This window comes from Pseudomyrmex gracilis, unplaced genomic scaffold (assembly GCF_002006095.1).
Source record: "Pseudomyrmex gracilis isolate BER0280 unplaced genomic scaffold, ASM200609v1 scaffold_172, whole genome shotgun sequence".
Lineage (NCBI taxonomy): Eukaryota > Metazoa > Arthropoda > Insecta > Hymenoptera > Formicidae > Pseudomyrmex > Pseudomyrmex gracilis.
In genome coordinates this window covers 32,837-51,371 of record NW_018020756.1, presented here as the reverse complement: position 1 = coordinate 51,371, position 18,535 = coordinate 32,837, and the positions used below count along the sequence as shown (strand labels likewise).

Genomic DNA, 18,535 nt, shown 5'->3' with positions numbered 1-18,535 from the left:
CCCGAAGACACAATCGGAAAAAACACGCGCGACAGACAGAAGCGCAAGTCTGTCAAGTACCGCGATCTAATCTGACAGGGACGTATTGGACGGACCCCGCGCCGCGTGCGGTGGCCAGGACTCCGAAAGAGAATCGGTCGAACAGTCGTCGTACTTCGGCTATTATTAGTCACCGACCGGCGTGGATTTCCATATATTTCCCGTGAACCGAAACCCGGCCGATTTCGGCATTTAATCATGAAATTCGAGCGCACACGTCGTCGGTGGAAAATCAATGGCAACGTAATCGTATTCAAATGAATTATTTATCGCGCGCTTTTTTTTCTGATTGTGTGGAATTCGCCGAACGACGGGAGAAGTGCTGGTATGTAAGAGGCATCGACACGAAACATTTGTCTTCGTTGATGTCAATGAAGGTGGGAAACAGAATGAGTCGGATAGCTATATATATGTTATATATACGTATGTGTATAGATTGTGTGTATTAGTTATTGATAGTGATAGAACTCTCTCTTTAAATTAGCAGATGATGTTGTTGCTTTGCCTTTTGAGTTACGTTTTCTAGTTCAGTATTGAAAGATATTATTTTTAATATTCAACTTTGATGTAACTGTATGTTCGACACAAAGCTATTATTATTATATATTGTATATTGGTAACATTACAATTGCTTTTTTTGTAAGATTTTGTCATTCGTAAGAACTCTGGGCTCTTCAGCAACTTTGTTTCCGAGAGTTAATATAGCTGAGAATTTATATCCCGTCTTAAGAAAACATTAACTTAGTCAAGACACACACCTAATCGTCGCAATGTTAAGACGGGCCATTTTTTTTCCTAGACAAGGGTATAACGGAAGTCTCGTCCAAAGAGACTATCGTCGATTATTCGTCATGTCAGTTCTTCCACTCTGCCGTAACTTGTACGTTAATGTTACCTATTACATCAAACGTCCTTTTTTTGACAGCAACGTTTGAGTTTCGATGTCACACAAATACCTTCGATTTTTTTTCGTGACTTTGTTTCAGTGACGGAATATTTTTCAATTAGAACCTGCGAAGAGAATTTTAGTCCGTTTATATATTTTAAAATTTATTTGATACTAATTTCGATTAGTAAGTATTGTATTGTATTACGCGATTACATCTTTCTTGTCGGAAAAAAATTCAATATAATATTTCAATGTTTGTATGTTATATTTTTTATAAATAAGAGAAAGAGAAAGATACAATAAAGAGGTACAAAAAGAGATTGAAGTTACGCGTTCGCAGCGATAGGGTTAAATGAAGCATGATACGCGAGTTAACCGACACCACTTACGATCAGCGTAAACGTACACACGCCACGTGCTGGTATAACGTAGGCGTGGCTGGCTTGATATCAACGATGGCCACCTTTCGACTGTAAATCAATCGATATCTTGTCGGCAGGAGGGGCTTCCCATGGGGGCTTTGCCTGAAACGAGCCGGGGGTGGAAGCATGCGCCAAATGCTGAATGCGCGAATTGACCCGCCTCCCCCGTTTTCATCTTCCCGACCATCTTTCTCGCTTTCTCGTATACCGTGCCGACAAAAATTGACAACATTTAAAGTTCCATTTGACTGACGATTACACTTTTACGTTTATTTTGTGTAGAACAAAATAATTTTGCGTGTAAATATTTTAATTTTAGTATTTTGTTTCTGATCGTGTAGACAAATTCTGTGTAAAAAGCTTGTATCGTGTGAACGCGTAAGATAAATATTATTTAAACGCAATTTACGGTCGCTTTTTTCAGTTCGGTGACACAATAGAGCTTATTTACTCTGTGCTGTAATCATCGACGGTGTCATGTACCGCAGATGACACGCAAATTCATTAATAGCCGAGTTTTCGATTTCGCAGCTGTTGCAGATTATACGTTACCTGAGCAAACACTCACGTGACTGGGAGAAAACAGGGAAGATAGACGATGACAAAATAAATTTATATACTCATTAGTTTGATAATGGGAATATTTAATTCGAATTTAAATAATCTTACAAGTATCAGTTGCGTCGCGTGATCATTTTTGTATGCGTTCGATTTCTCTACGCGTCTCATAATATAATATATTTATATATATATATATTTATTTATTTATACGTAAATAAATAACTAAGTTACATTTTGAAACAGTCTATCGGGACAATGTCGTCGCTATATGGTAAGTTATGTACATTTTTTGTTTCGTCTCGATTACATATACAACACAACTATACATAAGGTCTCATGTCTCTATTTATTTCATTTTTTTTTTCTATGTGTTATATTCTATTGCACGTCGCAATCACTCAAGATTTTTTCTTTCAAGTCGCAATTTATACTATCTTACATTTTTACAACAACGTAACGAAAGATCCAAGTTTCTCTTTTCTTTTCTTTCCTTTTCCGAACGGTCTCTCTCTCTCTCTCTCTCCTTTCACGAAGTAATGTGTAAAAAATTTTCACGCAAACAATCTTACCAGAAAAAAACTGCAAAAAAATGGCACTTGTAACTCTGCTTCGTGACGATTTAACCGTCGCTTGCCATCGCGCTGCGTTTTAATTAAAACAGAGTGAGTTCGCTTTCGTATCAAATTGAATCACAAATTTCACAGAAATGACAGAAAGAATATTTAATAATACTACTATTACGTATTATAGTATAATATTATCAATATATAATATAATATCTTAATATTCTTGAGATATTATCAATAATAATATTCTTAAAAAAAGAATATAAATATCTTCCCAAATTCACGTGTTACGGTGTAGGAACAAAACGTCCTTCAAAACTTTCGGAGCGATGGTAAGAAACGGTAACCACAAAACTCATTCGCGTGTTCCATCTCGGTAACTAACTTCCCTCTCACAGTTATGTCGAACGAGGGCGAGCAACATCCGTTAAATGTTGCGCTCGATCGGAAGCTCTAATTACAAAACAAGAATTACTCTCGATTGATTCACACGATTGCCGTTTAACGAGTTGTACTAATACGTCTAGCGAAATAAATACTCCAGTCTTTCATTTAAGGAAGAGAAGTGACAGAGATGATTGTTGATTGTGGCAAGCTCTCTTTTTATTGAGGGTTTTGGCCAATTTTTTTATTCATTTTTTCTTTATTCAAGCATGAAAATTTATATCGTTTTAGTTGATTTATTCTCTTTGTTTTTGAAAAATCTGCGATTCAAGCTGTTAGATAAGTGACGGGGTCTCACGTTTTCCCAGCAAAACTATTGGTTCCGTAAAATATTCTTCTTCTCTCATATTGAAGAAGAATGTTTTACAACAGCAAATTGAGAATGCTTTTGTATACTATCTAATCTGATTTTTTTCAGATTCTCTTGATTTTTATTTGTTTATCGCAAATCATCAAACTAAAATATTTATATATGTAAATTATTCTCCACATGTACGTTTATGTATATGTATGTATATATATAATAATAATTCTTATGTACACATCATAATTATTATATATATATATATATATATATATATATATAAAACAAGTAATTATTATATGTATATATATAAATTGTTCGAGAAAATTATTCCATATACATAGAGAAGAGAGAAAATAAAAAGAGAATAATTTATATATACCTATACATATGTATATATACAGAAACACAAAAAAAAGAAAGAGAAAGAAAAAATAAAATTTGATCTTATAGCATCTTTGGGGTTCAAGATATGAAATTTAAGACTCGCGATTATAAACTAGACTTAGCCGAGTGCTCTTCCAAGTTTACAATCGTCATTTCGCTTGGAGCTCCGCGGCCTGTTCCTCCTCCTCCTTAGTGAGCGGTACCGTCGAGTGATTGTAGAGTCCCTGCGCCATCAGTTGTAACGCCAGTGGATTTTTCTGGCCACTGGCCTTTTTTATTTTCGCGCGTTTGTTTTGGAACCAAATCTTGATTTGCGCCTCGTTCAAACCCAGATCCCTCGAAAGCTGCTGCCTTCGCCGTTCCGTCAGGTATCGGTTCTCAGCAAATTCCCGCTTCAATCTCGCTAGCTGTTCGCCGCTAAATGCCGTTCTGGGACGTTTCTCCTCGGGGGTGCCGCCACCGCGCGCGTCCGTCCTCTTCACCCTCCTCGTGCGCGGACCTGAAACACGAGACGATCCTAGCATTAACTCATATCTGTCAATATGACCGTCGATGGATATATCCATCCACACAAACGTCATGTCAAAAAGTAAATTAATACACAAAGTGTCAGACCCCATTAATTTGGGTGTGAAATTCTATAAGAATGTTTGAAATGAGATGCATATATTTGTCCGCCGAAAGAAAAACGTACAAGGTTGGTCTTTCACATTTGCGACGCGCGTGAAATCATTCACGAGCGAAAGTCGGATTTCACAAACAATATATTTTGTTCTGAGTTTCAGGAACAAAATATTTTCTAATTGCTGCGCATCCTCGGCAACATTGATTCAACAAGTTTACGCGTCAATAAATCTGAGAAATTAATGAACCATCGGCCCGCAAGTTTTACGGCAACTTTTATTGTCAAGGCGCTGTCTTAAATATTTTTCTCGGCACGTGTTTACGCTTCGAGTTTAGAGAAAAAGAGAAAAAGAAAGAGAGAGAAAGATAGTCCGGTTCTATACGCGAGTGTCTTCTATAACAAGCCAGTTATCCTCCTTGGGAGGAGTCGAGGTCGCGGAAGGTTCGTCGACGGAATAAACGTTCGACTGGAAGGATCGTCCCGCGGAGTAAATCCTTCCGTCTCGCGATCCCTTCCTGTTTTATCGTGTTGCGGAGAATCGCCGTGACGTTGGACGAACCTGGTAGTGACGGCTTTATCGTAAATCAAACGCATTATTATTGCTGCTGCGTTTTTCGCGTATATCTTACGCGCGTGTAAATACGCGCGTGATTTAAATCACGTCAGAGAAAATTTCGAAACAGAAAAAAAATACAAATAGTTTTCTCCGAGTTTAAATAATTCACGGAAAACGGAGTGAATGCATATCCGGGAATATAAATGTTTCTGTAAAATGTAATTAGCAAAAAGTAAAACTGTTCAAAAAGTGTAGAGTTTTGCGTGTTTTACATCACAGATGTAAAGAGACGCGAAATGTCGCCAGTCGCGTATATAAAGATACTATTGTACGATTTTAAATGCGACTTGTTTTTCCGGACGTGATTACTTCTCAGCTCCTTCGTGATTTCTGCAAGCTAATAATTTACAAGATAAACACCGCGCAACGCCCCATTCCGCACGAAAGCGAACCCCGTGTGCGTATGTACGCAGCACCGGCGGCTATAATTGCGTATAAATCACATCATAACGATCAACACCGCGGCGTTATCATTCGGTCCGATCGGTGGAATATCCCGTGGAAATTTCGAGCCCGGCGATCGGCACTGCCATACGTGTCGTCCAATCGCGTTTCCAAGCGAGAAACCATAAAACCGCATCGAGCGGAACAAGTGCATAAATTGACGTGCTTTTTGCGACCATTTTATGAATGCCTCAACCTAAGATGACTACGAGCAATCGATCATATTGCGCAATGCTGAAGTTCGTAGGATCGAATAATATCTTGAAAAAGAGAAATGAGTTTTGTAATAATATATATAGAATATTATTTTTCTTATTTTTGTGGTCATACATTCAAGATTTAACTACGTCAGTGTTTATTTTAGTTTAATATTTATAATTTTTCATGAGTGCTATTTATAGTTTTTGATTTATTATCAGTTGGCCAGATCTAGGAGAAAAAGGGAAAGTCGCGGGATTCGCGCCTCGAGCGGCAATCTCAGGGGGTGGCAAAAACTGGTGGCAGCGTCGAGTAGACGGCAGACAAAACACCTTTCTTTCCTCTCCTCGAAGAATTCTCCTAGATCTGGATCCGATTAGTTGTTAAAAAAAAAAAAAAAAAATACAAAAAACACCATAGCAGATTATAATAGAGCAACAAATACATCAGAAGAGAGGAAATTACTTGATTACGATCTGTTCGCCGTCTATGAACTAGGCTTCCTTTAACGATTGGTCTGAGAGAGATCAGAAATTACAGACTCGCACGGTATAAGTTGCATTGCAAATGATAATTATCGAATGCCGTGGCACGGTGGTAAATTACTGTCGACGACGAGGGTCGCCCAGCACGTATGAATTTTGCAGTGAAAATGGTTTTACAACTCGTAATCATTCAAAGCGAAGATCATAGTACATGCTTTAAGTAATATTATCGGAAAAGCAGTTTGTTCCGCATGATCAAGCATCGACGCTCGTCGCTTAGGCTTGTGAGTCGTTAGTTGCCCGTTTCTGATTGGCTCGCACAAGCCGGCTGCGAGCGGGCCGGCTCGATTTCTATATATGTGTAGTCATAAAAATCTCTCTCGAGAAATTCATCTTCGTTGAACGCTCGATGGTGCCTATAAAATATCTCACAAGACTCGGTCGCAACGCGCGCTGCTAGTTTTATTTGTAACCGCGTATACGTCAATATTTAAAAAAAGAAAATATTTCTCTCGGGTGTGTTATCGCAACACACTCGAGTTAAGTTGCATTTGTTAAATAAATATATTTTCTATGAGAGTGTGTGCGTGTGTGGTGCGGGTAATTGCAAATGTCCCAAACAGTCTGTCATAAATTTTCTTTTTTAGAGCGAATGACGACGGGATTGTAAAAAGCACGTTTAAAGATCGTTCAAGTTCACATGACAAGTAATTTTTCCATCCGCGGTAAATTAATAAGCTCGCTCGCAGCACACCGGAGGTGTTGGTTAGTTGCACTAACATATATATATATATATATATATATATATGTATGTATATATATACTACCCGTGGCAGTTTTCTTCTCTTCAGGAATGACTGAGGTAACGAACAGCCGGCAGTCTAATTACTTAAGCGAAGCAGACTTGCAGTCAAGCGTAGGAAACGCGCAACCGAGAAGAGCTTCTCTTCCGCGCGCTCTCGCCGAGACTCTCTCTCTTCTCATTCTCACCCTTCCCACTTACGGGTAATCCCTCTCCAAAGACTCGAGGGTAAAACCAATAATGCTAAGACGCTCTCTCCTGCTAAGCACAACCCCAAGAGTACCTCGAATACCGGCGACGTAGCGGCCTCGGAGAAACACTAATTTCCTTGTCCTACTCTTGAGATAGACGTCAGCTCGTAGTTCGGTCTGTCAGTTTAATTGCATTTTTTTCCTTGCTGCACAATCGTGCACACGAGCGATCGCGCGGCGAACTGATCACATCGCTAACTATTAGATTGTTAAATATAAAAACTTGACTAGTTTCACGCACCGACAATACACTATTGGTGGATTTAAACGAGAATATATAGGCGTGATTTTGTTCATTTACATACAAATATTTTTATTATAAAATGTGAGAAAAAATTTTCTACATCAAAAAATTACATCGTTAAAATTCACAATCAACAATGCACAAAGTTGCACAACGTCTTGTTTATTTTTTTTTGGCGCGTTCGCGTCTCTAGAAAATTAGTATTCTTATCTTTCTTCTTATTTCAGTCTTAAAATAGATGTTAGAGGCGTTACCTAGCCGCTAAGGTTTTTCCTTCGGGCGACTTTCGCGTAACGAATTTGCGACGATATACGTGTTCTGTAATCGTTCTTTCAGTCCCGCTACTCGACTTGCTTGTCACGTTGCTTCCAATTATATCCGTATTAGCAGAAACGAGAACGTAAAGGAGAGGATGGTGTTTAGGATTCGTTAAGAATGATCTGTAAATTAGTTGAATTCCGCAAAGAGAAGCAAATGGCCGACGATCGTGTGCGGAGAGCGAATTACATTGCTGGGTGTACACACACCACGTTATTACTCGAAGTGACATTTTATCTGTGAATGACACAGCGCGAAGAAAACTATTAACAACGAGCTGTTATATAAAAACTGCGATCAATTTGATGTGCGAGAAATTAAATAGAAATAAATTAAATATTTTGTGTCGGCGAAACTCACTCTTCTCTCATTCCCCAAACGTATAAAAAAAATCGTAACGACAACCGACTGAAATTAGAAAGCGCGAAACAACATATGAGCCGAGAGAAAATAATCAGAATTCATTCGTAATTTAATAATAATAGTAATAATAATAATAATAATCATGAATTTCTCAACGCAGGACGACTTTCGCTCAAATTTCACACCTTTCTTCTCTACGCGCGCGACACGATAATTACAGCGTGTCGAAACGGACCTTACCGTAAGAACCGCGTCACAATAATCGCCTGATACGCGATGCACCTAGACAGCGGCAATGGAGTCTCTCCCGGTGCTGGTTAGTCGCGGCTTCAGTCTCGCTCTCAGATAGACACGATGCGGTCGCGCGCAATTAAGTGACCGTAGGCGAAGTAAGTCGTACAAGTATGAATTGCATCGTCCTCCGTAACGATCCCGCCTGTCCGCGTCGGTCGACTTGCGCGTCACGTTCCTTTTAATTGCACGCGGTCACCGTCGATAGATACGAAACGTCGCCGGGAGGGAAACGGCAACGAGAACGACAACGATGGAAGTTAAGAATGATGTGCATTCTAAAATTGCTCAAGCGCAAATATATACATATATATATATATATATATATATATATATATTTCTGTATATATATATATACAGAGTCTGGGCAAAAAGTCACAAGTGATAAGCTGCGCGCAATATGTGCAAAGTCGTCCGGATAGAAACTATTCTCCATTCGGCTATTTAAATATTCACGACTAAAGCCGGTTTCTGTCGTTCGGTGTCACTTGATAATTATAACAGCCATCTATTGACTCTTAATGACAAGCTGTCGTTGCGAAAAGTAATAAAGTAATTATGACGGTTTGATAAAGCACGCACACATTTGATATAAAAAGCGAATTTTTTTTCACCGTTTTCTCGCAGTCTCTTATGTAACTGGCTTATAGATAATTAAAATATTCGGTTTTTTGCGTTATAAAAATATCATTTTCGCAACGTAACTTTTTATGAAAAGATTACGTGAGAGATTGTGTAAAAAGTTGATGTATGAATAAGTAAGTACACGTTAAAAAAACGTAATCCCGAAAGTTTTTCAAGCGTTAGTTAGGCGTGACGTTAAGAGAATTTGATTGTTTGAAAAAAATAACTAAAGATATCAAAATAATAATTTTGATATCTTTAGTTATTGTTCTCAAGGAAAAAGCCTTTCTCTTATTTATTTCTGGTTTACATACATTACTGTCCGGTAATGAAAGGACCATGTTAAATCAACGTCGTGAAATTTATTGCCGATAATTATTATTCTCGTTAGAAGGCAGCGAGTTAATAGAATGATATGAAGCAAAAGGACGCGTCGTTAAGTCGTTAAGGCTATTGCCTCGACGTGGTTGGTAAAGACGCACTTCGGTCAATTTTCACCGATTAGCCGCGCAAACCCGAGAACAACCTTAGTCATGCCGTAACAAAAGCGTAACACTTTCTAAAGCAACTACATCGAACGATATCACACAATTTTGTAATGAACCGAGTCTCTTTTCGAGTTTAAATATAATCAATCGTTTGACCCCGCGAACTGTTTATCGTTTCCTTCTCTCTTTGCTGTACATCTACAAAAAAATATACATTTTTTAAATCGTAATTTAATTCGATACGGTCAGTACTTGTTGAAGAGGAATGTTGAATGACAGCGATTTCGATAGAACGAAGCAAATACAAATATCGAAATGAAGAGACATGAAGGATTGGTCGATCACGCGCGTTCTTGTTGGCAAACGATCGCGTCGAACGATCAGCCGCCTGTGCAAATAGTTGCGAGATCGTTTCGAGGCGGTCGATCGACCTGTCTTTTCCGTGAATCTCCCCCGATCGTTTTCTGTCCTTGTACGTGCCTTGATGTGCACAGAAACGAGAGTCCGCGCGCGAGCGAAGTCGTCTGAGTTATGACCGCGACCATTACTCGGGACAAACGAGGCTAAGCGTGTCGACACGGAGCCGAGGAGCGGGCAGGTCTCCTCTCGATTCTCCCGAGTCATTCTCTCGACTCTCTCGAGAATTACGACGAGTGCTCTCTTCTGCTCGCGAGTCGCGCGAGCCTTCACCGCGTGCCCGCGGCTCCCGATTGACAGTTTTAAAGCCCCGACGTTGGAGAGACCTCGGCTCTCGTTATCCGGGACGCGAATTCCGCATAGACGCTTTATGTGCGTTTTCTACGCTCGCCGCGAGCAAATATATATGATATCGCGAGCAGAATAGCAAGAGATACCTTGTAACCCACATTTTCGAATTATTTATCGTCGCAAGGTTTTTATTTTGCGGCAGCCGTTCTTGTTCTCGGGGCTGCGCGCGTACCAAAGCTCGATAACATTTCAGTGGCCTAGACGGATGAAACATGACGAGAAAAAAAGCTCATACAAGCGATATACGTTACGAGTTAACGAGGATGATCTCTTCTCATCTGAAAGTTCCGCATTCCATGAAGAATTTTATGACTGAACAACGAGACAATAAAATGGAAAAAAGGCAGTTTTTTAGACAATCAAGAATTCAAAAAAAAAAAAAAACAACAACAACAAATAAACAGTATTTCTTAAAATATTTATTGTTTAATTATTGTGCGGTCACTTTCAAGGCTGCGTGTCGTCAAGTACGGGATAATCGAAGCACGTATAACAACATCGCAGTAGAAATCGCAGAGAAAGGAAGTAGGGAAATTAATGACGTCTTACGTTGATGTGATGAATCGATCTGATTGCAAACTCGCTGCATTTTCCATACGTGTCATTGTGATATTGATTTAATGCAGACATGTGCCAGCGATCGGGCAAGCTTACACAATAAGCGTAATAATAGCTTCGTTTCAGAAAAGCTCACGTTCCCCGATGCCATTTCGTCATTAGTCTCGTCTAGCTCGAGTACGGCTCGTAACCGCCGTGGGTCGTTACTTACTTCGTCCTGAGAACAAAAAAGAAAAAACACACCGATTAAAACTCCTGCCTCCTCCGGGTACAACTTCATTAATTAACATATAGTTTACATTTATCTATTCAAAATATTCTGTGTGCAACATCTATCTGTCAATATAAACCGCACACATTGTCGACGTGAAAGTTTCAGAACAAAGATGTCACAAAACTGAGAACAGACGTTGTCTGAAATTCGAAGTAATTATATATATTTACGAACGGGCGCTAAAGTTTAAATACATTATTTTATTGAACCTCAATTATATAAAATTATTTAATTATTTATTTTCGTCGCTTACATCGCGCCGTTCTTCTTATATCAAGAGTTTCCGAGTCATTTAAAGACTAGGATAAAGACTAGGATTGTAACAAAAGTAACTCTTAGATTCGCAGATGTATCTATAACCATAAATAATGACTACTGATTGGTCACTCGATCGTTGCTCGGGTGTACATGACCGCATTTACGTTTCCACGGGTCGTTAACTCGTTCTTATTAAGGCGCGGCTTTGTACGTCCTTCTTCCCTTATCGCCCGTTATTTTTGTCTCATCTCCCGATTTCAAACAGATAAGTACGCACGCATTTTCGCGTTTTATCGTTTCTTCTAACGCGACTTGTGTATCTACATTTTTCAACATAATTTCTCCGACGTACGTAAAACACGTAAAAACACGTGTCTTCGAAGCGCTCAAGCTCGCAATAACGAGCATTGAAAACTATCGAGCAAATGACATTTGCGAACACTTAATGCGAATGGCTCAAAGAGACGATTAATAGCTTCATTGCAACGTCCTACACTCCACGGTGTGGAAGTACCGGTTCGAGCCCACCTCTATCTTATTCTTCTCATTGTTTGTATTTCCTCTCGATCTTCCTCTCTCGTTCTCCGACTCTTCCTCGTCTCGTTCATTCTCGAGAACCGTTTAAAGGGTACATAACGCAACGCGTAATTTGCAACATTTGTCATTTACCTTACTAAATGACACAAACTGATACTCGAAAAAAAAAAAACTCACATCGCCCCGCACTATCTGCGATTATTACGAGAACTCGTTGCTTGAACTTTCGGATCTTTGCGAGGCTTTAGAAAGCACCGATCCGCACTGGGATCCGTAAAGCGCGCCTACGCGGGGCGCGAAGCAGGAACTATATAATCTCTCGGCGTCTTTCGCCATTTAGTTTTCATGTAACCTCGATGTTATCTCGGGAGGAAAGTCACTTGGCAAAGGATCATTGCGCTCCAAAGCGCGCGGTCACGAGCTATATTGCCACACGGGATCGTGTCTTGCGTGTTGTAGGCGTGACCGGTACCATGAGATCTTTATCGATTCGTCATTATTATTATGTTATATCGCGATTACATCGGTCCCCATTGGAGCGATATACATCAAGAGGCTTGACTTATCGCGCAGATAAGCGTGCGAAGTGCCGGGACTCCCTCTCTCTCTCTCTCGCGCGCGCGAGAAAGAGCGAGAGGTTAGTTACCGAAGAAATAATAATTTACTGCTTGTCGCGCGCGCACGATCGTTTTGTACATTGTTCTTTCATATCGTATCGTGAGAAAAGAGAGAGAGAGAGAGAGAGCACGATGTGCGCGTTCGACGCGCCGTATTATTAATTATTACGTCCTGCGGATCGAATTAACACGCAAGTCATCGATTGTCACGGCGATCATATTGTTTTACATGTATATACCTTGTCTTTCAGCGAAAATATGAACGCGAGAGATTCAGTAGTTGGTCGAGTAGCTTGTTTCACGCCAGCCACCGAGCGCGCAGTAGCTGGCTTGCACGTTTCCGCGATCTTGCTTTTCGCTTCTTTTTCTCAGTGCGGCTCGAAACGACCGAGGGAAAATGTCGATTCGCCTCTTTGCGAAAGCTAATTCGAGATAAATACATGAAGCGGCGAACGCAACGAACGTTGAGAAAATTATCGCCACTCGGACGTCATCAATCAACGAATTCGAGAACGTTTATCTTGAATAATTATTACGGGTGTCAATTGGCGGGTCTGAAACGACGCGTAATTGTCCATCTTCACGCCTTTATATATTCGAGCGCGTTTCTCACGACAAAGTAAACGTTCTCACGAGGCACGATGTTTCGCGCAAACTGCCCGCCCGCCTTCTCGGCGCACGTGTGCGCGCGCGCGCGAGTTTGTATCGCGCAAATGCGTAGGATCGCGCGTACACACACACACATACACACACCGCGCGCGATTTAACGAGTGGTTAGCTCCCACTGCACCGAGTCCGAGTCTGCGAAGATACACATCTCGTAATCGGATACAGCGCTAACGCGCAATCACTCGCGATCGTTCGCGATACCGCGTGTATAAGTCTCTCGCGTTAAGCTGACGAAAAGTCGATGTTGATAGAATGTCTGTAAGCGTAACACGGGATATATCGAAAAGATAGCAGTACGATAGTATGTGCGAATTTCTTAATCGCGCTTTGAAATTACTTAAAATTATTTGAACAAATTGTACACACATATAAGTGCACTTTCTCTTTCTGTTGTGTAAAACGATGTCAAATAGAGTAAAAGTACGGATAAAAATCTGAATTTTGCACACGTGGCTTCTTCTGAAAAACGCATATCTTTTCGTGAGAGAGAGAGAGAGAGAGATCGTTAACACGCGATGCGCATTTTCGTGCGTTTTCACATGTTCACCACCGTATATTATTTATCCCACGTACACACACCGCGGTTTGTTCCATCTTATTTTCAAATGCACGACATTATCTCGCCTCGTTGAGCACGTCTCGGGGGTTATAAGGCGCGCACTGTGATTATTCCCGCGCGCTACTATAAATTATATTCCTCCCAGAGCGATTTTGCCACGTATACGCGTGTTTCTTGTGTTTTGATATTTGTGAGATTTACCCACAGAGATTCGTTCTAAAGATCTAGATAAAACATCAACTCAAAGCTGACTAATTTATGGAAATCGCAAAGTTTAAAAAAACACACAACTTCGCTCCCTATAAATTCTCGCCACGCGCTCTTTTTGTTTTAAGAACCTTATCTTTTCTCAATTATCCCGTTCGCGTGAATATCTCGTAATCGTTTAATGTGATTTCAAATTGCGATTTGAATATAATGCGAAACGTTTCTTGTTGTTATTTCAGCCAAAGTTTTAATCTACAATTACTTGGATAAAAAAAAAATAAACTCGTTGCTAAATATATTGCGACATTTAAACTGTTAACAGACATTTTAATACACGCTTTAGCTGCACCTTCTGGACGGCTTCCTGGTTCGCGAATTCAGCAATTTGATTAAATCTCACGGACATGTTTCACTTTCCCTCGGTCGGGAATTATATTTATCTGATCCCCCGCGAGTCGAGTCAATACAACGAGAATGCGGCGCAATTAGTATCTCATTAGACAGCGCGCGACTGTTCTAATTCCTTAGTTTCGCATTAGAAACGTCACTCCGACGGCGGAACGTAACGTGACGTTCCCTCGTGCCTCTCTTCGGCTTCTCGTTCACTCACCCTTCCACTCTATTACGTTCCTTCGGCTTCTCCAAGCATGTGGCGAGGAACTTGGTACGCACCAAAGTAAACTATCTCTCTGTCTCTCCGCCTCTCTCTCTCTCTCTCTCTCTCTCTTATATGGTGATTGACGCGAGCTGAATCGGTGTCAGTTCGGAACGCTTATGTGTTTACTGTTTCAAAATGCGTGTTCTTGAGTAAACTGCACATTCTGCGTTTTTGGTCAGAAGAAAATACAAGAAATTCGGAATTTCGTCAAATTTCGATCATCGTAATTGAATCTTCTCCACAATTTTCTTTTTAAATTAAAAACTACATGTTAAATCCAACTGTTACTGTTCAGTACATAAAAAAGAATATATTTATTATATTTTTAATATATCTATTTATAATATATTATATTTTTTTTTTTTTATATTTTTAGTACAATATATTTATATTTTAATAAATTGTGTGTGCTCCTTTGGTCGCTCTGTAATGTTGAACGACTGGTATAGGGAGAATCGCAAAAATAGACGTAGCTCTTTATCACTGTCTTTTCTCTATTCCGACTCGCGAATCCACGTGTCCAGGAAGTTGACGTTTGTTTGGTGTAAACTATCGCACATTTGCTAAAGCAGCTCGAGCGTACGAAACGCGTACGGATCGCGGAGTGCTCTCGACATTGTGAGCGTTGAGTTGATATGAGATATGACTATGTGGGACATGTGAGAGCGTATGACGGAAGACGAGCGCGATGAGAACCGACGGTAAGCGAGTAATATAAGGAAGCGGAAAAAGAATCGAAAAACCGGAATGGAAACGAAGCGGCGCGAGCGGAAACAAACACGGGCCTCTCGCGACCCCGCGGTTAAATATAGAAGACGCGATTCGAATAATAAATGATGGCCGCGCATTAGCGAGCGTGCAAAAGTAGAAACGCGCGTTGAAAGATCGAAATGCGTTTCCATTATTTTGCTATCTGCGCTGCTTTAAGCAACGCAAAGAAACGAAATCGGGAGGTGGAGAGAATAATTATGAAAGAGAGGCGATTTGCGATAATTAGCACATTACGCGAACTCGACGATGCTGCAAGATACATGACGCGTATTTACATTTATGTGTGCAATTTAAATGCTGCGTTCTTGCGACAAGATCTCGCAGCAGAGTCATTTTTATCAGATGCCAATAATTGTGTAGAAACAAGGCGGAAATTTCAAGTATAAAATAAAGAAAGAATTTTTGAATTTTTTAAGAGTTAATTGAGTGCGTTTTCGTAATAAATATTTCTTCGCTGGTATAACACTCGTTAATGAAACATACTGTGTACGTTAAATGTGAAACGAAATGCGCCTGTTTATATGCAACCTTCTGCACTCGGTAATATACTTTAAGAATAAATGAATGAAATTATACGAGAGAGAGATAATTCTTGATTTAATCATGTTCTGTCTCGAAGAAAAGAGTAAAAAACTGTTTATTAAAACGCTACGCGCGCGTCAATTAAAGAATATAAATAATTGTCATTAAGTTAATGCAAAAGTGCATCTCTCAAACCAGAATAATCAAGTATCAATTTCGCGTGGATTTTATTTACTTGTAGAATTGCAAGAGCGTAATACGGGAATACGAGAATAAATGATTCGCAGCGATAAATCGCGCTCGCGTAAAGTCGTGACGATTCGCGCTGAGGATGGCTCTCGCGCGGGCTCTCGTACCCTTCGCCTTATACGCGCAACGACAAGCGCGCGTAGGCGTGCACTCGAACGATAATTTACGTACCTGCGCGCGTACTGCGCACGACTCGTGCACGACGACACATTCGCGACACAATTCGCACGCATACGTACGCATGCACCGAGGGTGCGCAGCGCGGATCCTCGAAGAGACCACGAAGCGTGTTGCGAGTGTGTGCGGAAGAGCGAACGGACGATGTGAGATAGTACGTACGAGAAAGAGGAAGGGGGGACATGAGAGACAGAAGGAAGGGGGTTACGAAGAGGAGGAGTGTGTAGGGACAGGAACGAAGGGACAAGGAAAGGACTGACGAAACGACGGGAGCGGGAGAGAAGGAGATAACCGCGGGGTCGGACCGGGTGGTTGAAATTAATGTTGCCCGCTTAATTGGAGCCACCGAAGAGTGTGCGTGTGGCCTAAGCGGTTCTCAACCCATTCGCTCGCCGCGCTATACGTGAATGTCTTAGAACGTTCGTTGTATTGTGATCGGAGCGCAATTTTCGATGTCCAGGTCCAGTCGTGCGTATCTTCAAAACGGGAGTTATGCATGATGTTATTTTTTTAAGAATGTCTCACACACAGTATTGCGTCCACGTAGCTAAATTTGTTTTATTGTAGATACATGTGTGATTTCTGTTTTATAAAAAAACAAAATAAAAACAAAATTGAAATTCCTTTTTGTAAAACGAATCATTTGTCTTGGACGTACGTCTGAAAAAAAAAAAAAAAAAAAAACTGTAATTCATAAAGATCGTGTAATTTGTACGTAAAATACACATTTCCTGTCTTAATCGCGTAAGCAATTTGAGGAAGAAAGTTGGGCACAAAAATTTGAGTACCGACGAGAAAGTAGCAAGAAAATGGTTCGCGGGCAGGTTCGCAGCAGGTGCTTGTGTGTGCCGGGTGTGCCGGGCGTGCAAACATCGCGAACGTTTTCGACTCCTTCGTCTGATGATTTCTGTGGCCTCTTCTCTACCCGAGATGAACTTGATCCTACCATCTTGGAGACACACACTCGCCCGAGGTTTTTGCATCGCGGCACGATACTGGTTATTTGCGTCCCAAATGCATCAAGAAGAACGGGCAGCATCGTCGTTAGCGATGTTGAGACAAATAAAGTCACAACAGACGAGACAAATGCGCACGGCGACTGGTCGTTTCTTTTTGTTCTTACTTTTTTCTCATAACTTTTGGACGAAACTTGTGAAGGAGCGCAATTTGTGCATCAATTGACAATATCGCAGCAATATCTGCATTTGCGTATATAATATGAGAAATAAGATAAATTTGAATGTGAAAGCGCGTGTTCGTCTAATAACCGGTGACGTTATTGAACAAAGTCTGTGTTTCTCTACAATTTGAAACACGCAACGTTGCGACACGATGAGGAGTGACAGACGGAGCAATCCTTTTACATCCTCGTGACATCAAACAGTTATCTTTCACAGAGTGTATACCTTGAGATTATTGAATTTTCGTTGCAATTCGAAACACGCCAGCAATATTGTACCGTGACGGCGGATTAAACGATTCTACTTATGCGCGCGAGCGCGCGGATTCCATCTCGCCTCTCACGACGTTTGTGCGGAAAATTCTCAAAGTAAACCTTGAGATCGTTGAACGAGTCATCGATGCGATTCGCCACATGTGACTGACGGCGTAGCAGTATTGAAAGACGAAACTTCTATGGAGAGTCCTGGAAGTCGAAGGTTGTCCGTTGTGCGAACGACGACGACGACGACGACGACGTGCGTTCGTTCCTTTAAACGATAGAACGCGCGGAACAAACGAATATAAAAAGGAGAACACGAAAAAGCACGTCGCGGGCTGTATAGTTTTCCCCTCCCCCCCATTTATTTTTGACCTATCCCTCTTTCACGATCCTCATCTCGCGAATGTCGTGAAGGGGGACTTGCGACCCCTTGCTTATTGTTACTTACGACTTACGGGGTTTTGGCACGCGAGCGGAGCTAATGTGTTAATATAACGTATGTAGAGGGAGAGGGGAACCTCGTCGGGGGGACGACGCGTCCTACGTAAGAAGACACGTACATACATATGTACGTACAGGCATGTGTACGCGCGACGTTACGTTATACAACAATACGCACGTCGCTTGGGCATGTGCCGCGCCGCCATAAAATCGACCCACCCGATCGTCGTCGTCTTCGTCGTCGCCACCATTCTCCACCGTCGAATTGCGCCAGATTGTATTCATGAAGGTTAATCGCCGTTCGTCTCCCGCGGTAATTGCGACGACGCGTTCGTTGGTTCATTCGCCCGTTCGTCGCCCGCGCCCATATACAGCCCCCCCCGTCCCATCATCGCCACGTTCCAGGTTATAAGGATAACAATCCCTTTACAGGGACTACGGAACTTCTGATACATATGTTAATTTATC

The 18,535-nt window shown here is 41.1% G+C and overlaps 1 protein-coding gene across 1 annotated transcript; it reads right to left on the bottom strand.

Moving 5' to 3' along the window:
* Positions 1-3,600: 3,600 nt before the first annotated feature.
* On the bottom strand, positions 3,601-10,903 carry LOC109857795 (homeobox protein E60). The gene is made up of 2 exons (XM_020434488.1): positions 10,679-10,903; positions 3,601-4,111 (listed from the first exon to the last, which is right to left on the bottom strand). The coding sequence occupies exons 1-2, from the start codon at positions 10,716-10,718 to the stop codon at positions 3,762-3,764; spliced, it is 390 nt and encodes a 129-aa protein (XP_020290077.1). The 5' UTR covers positions 10,719-10,903; the 3' UTR covers positions 3,601-3,761.
* Positions 10,904-18,535: the final 7,632 nt, after the last annotated feature.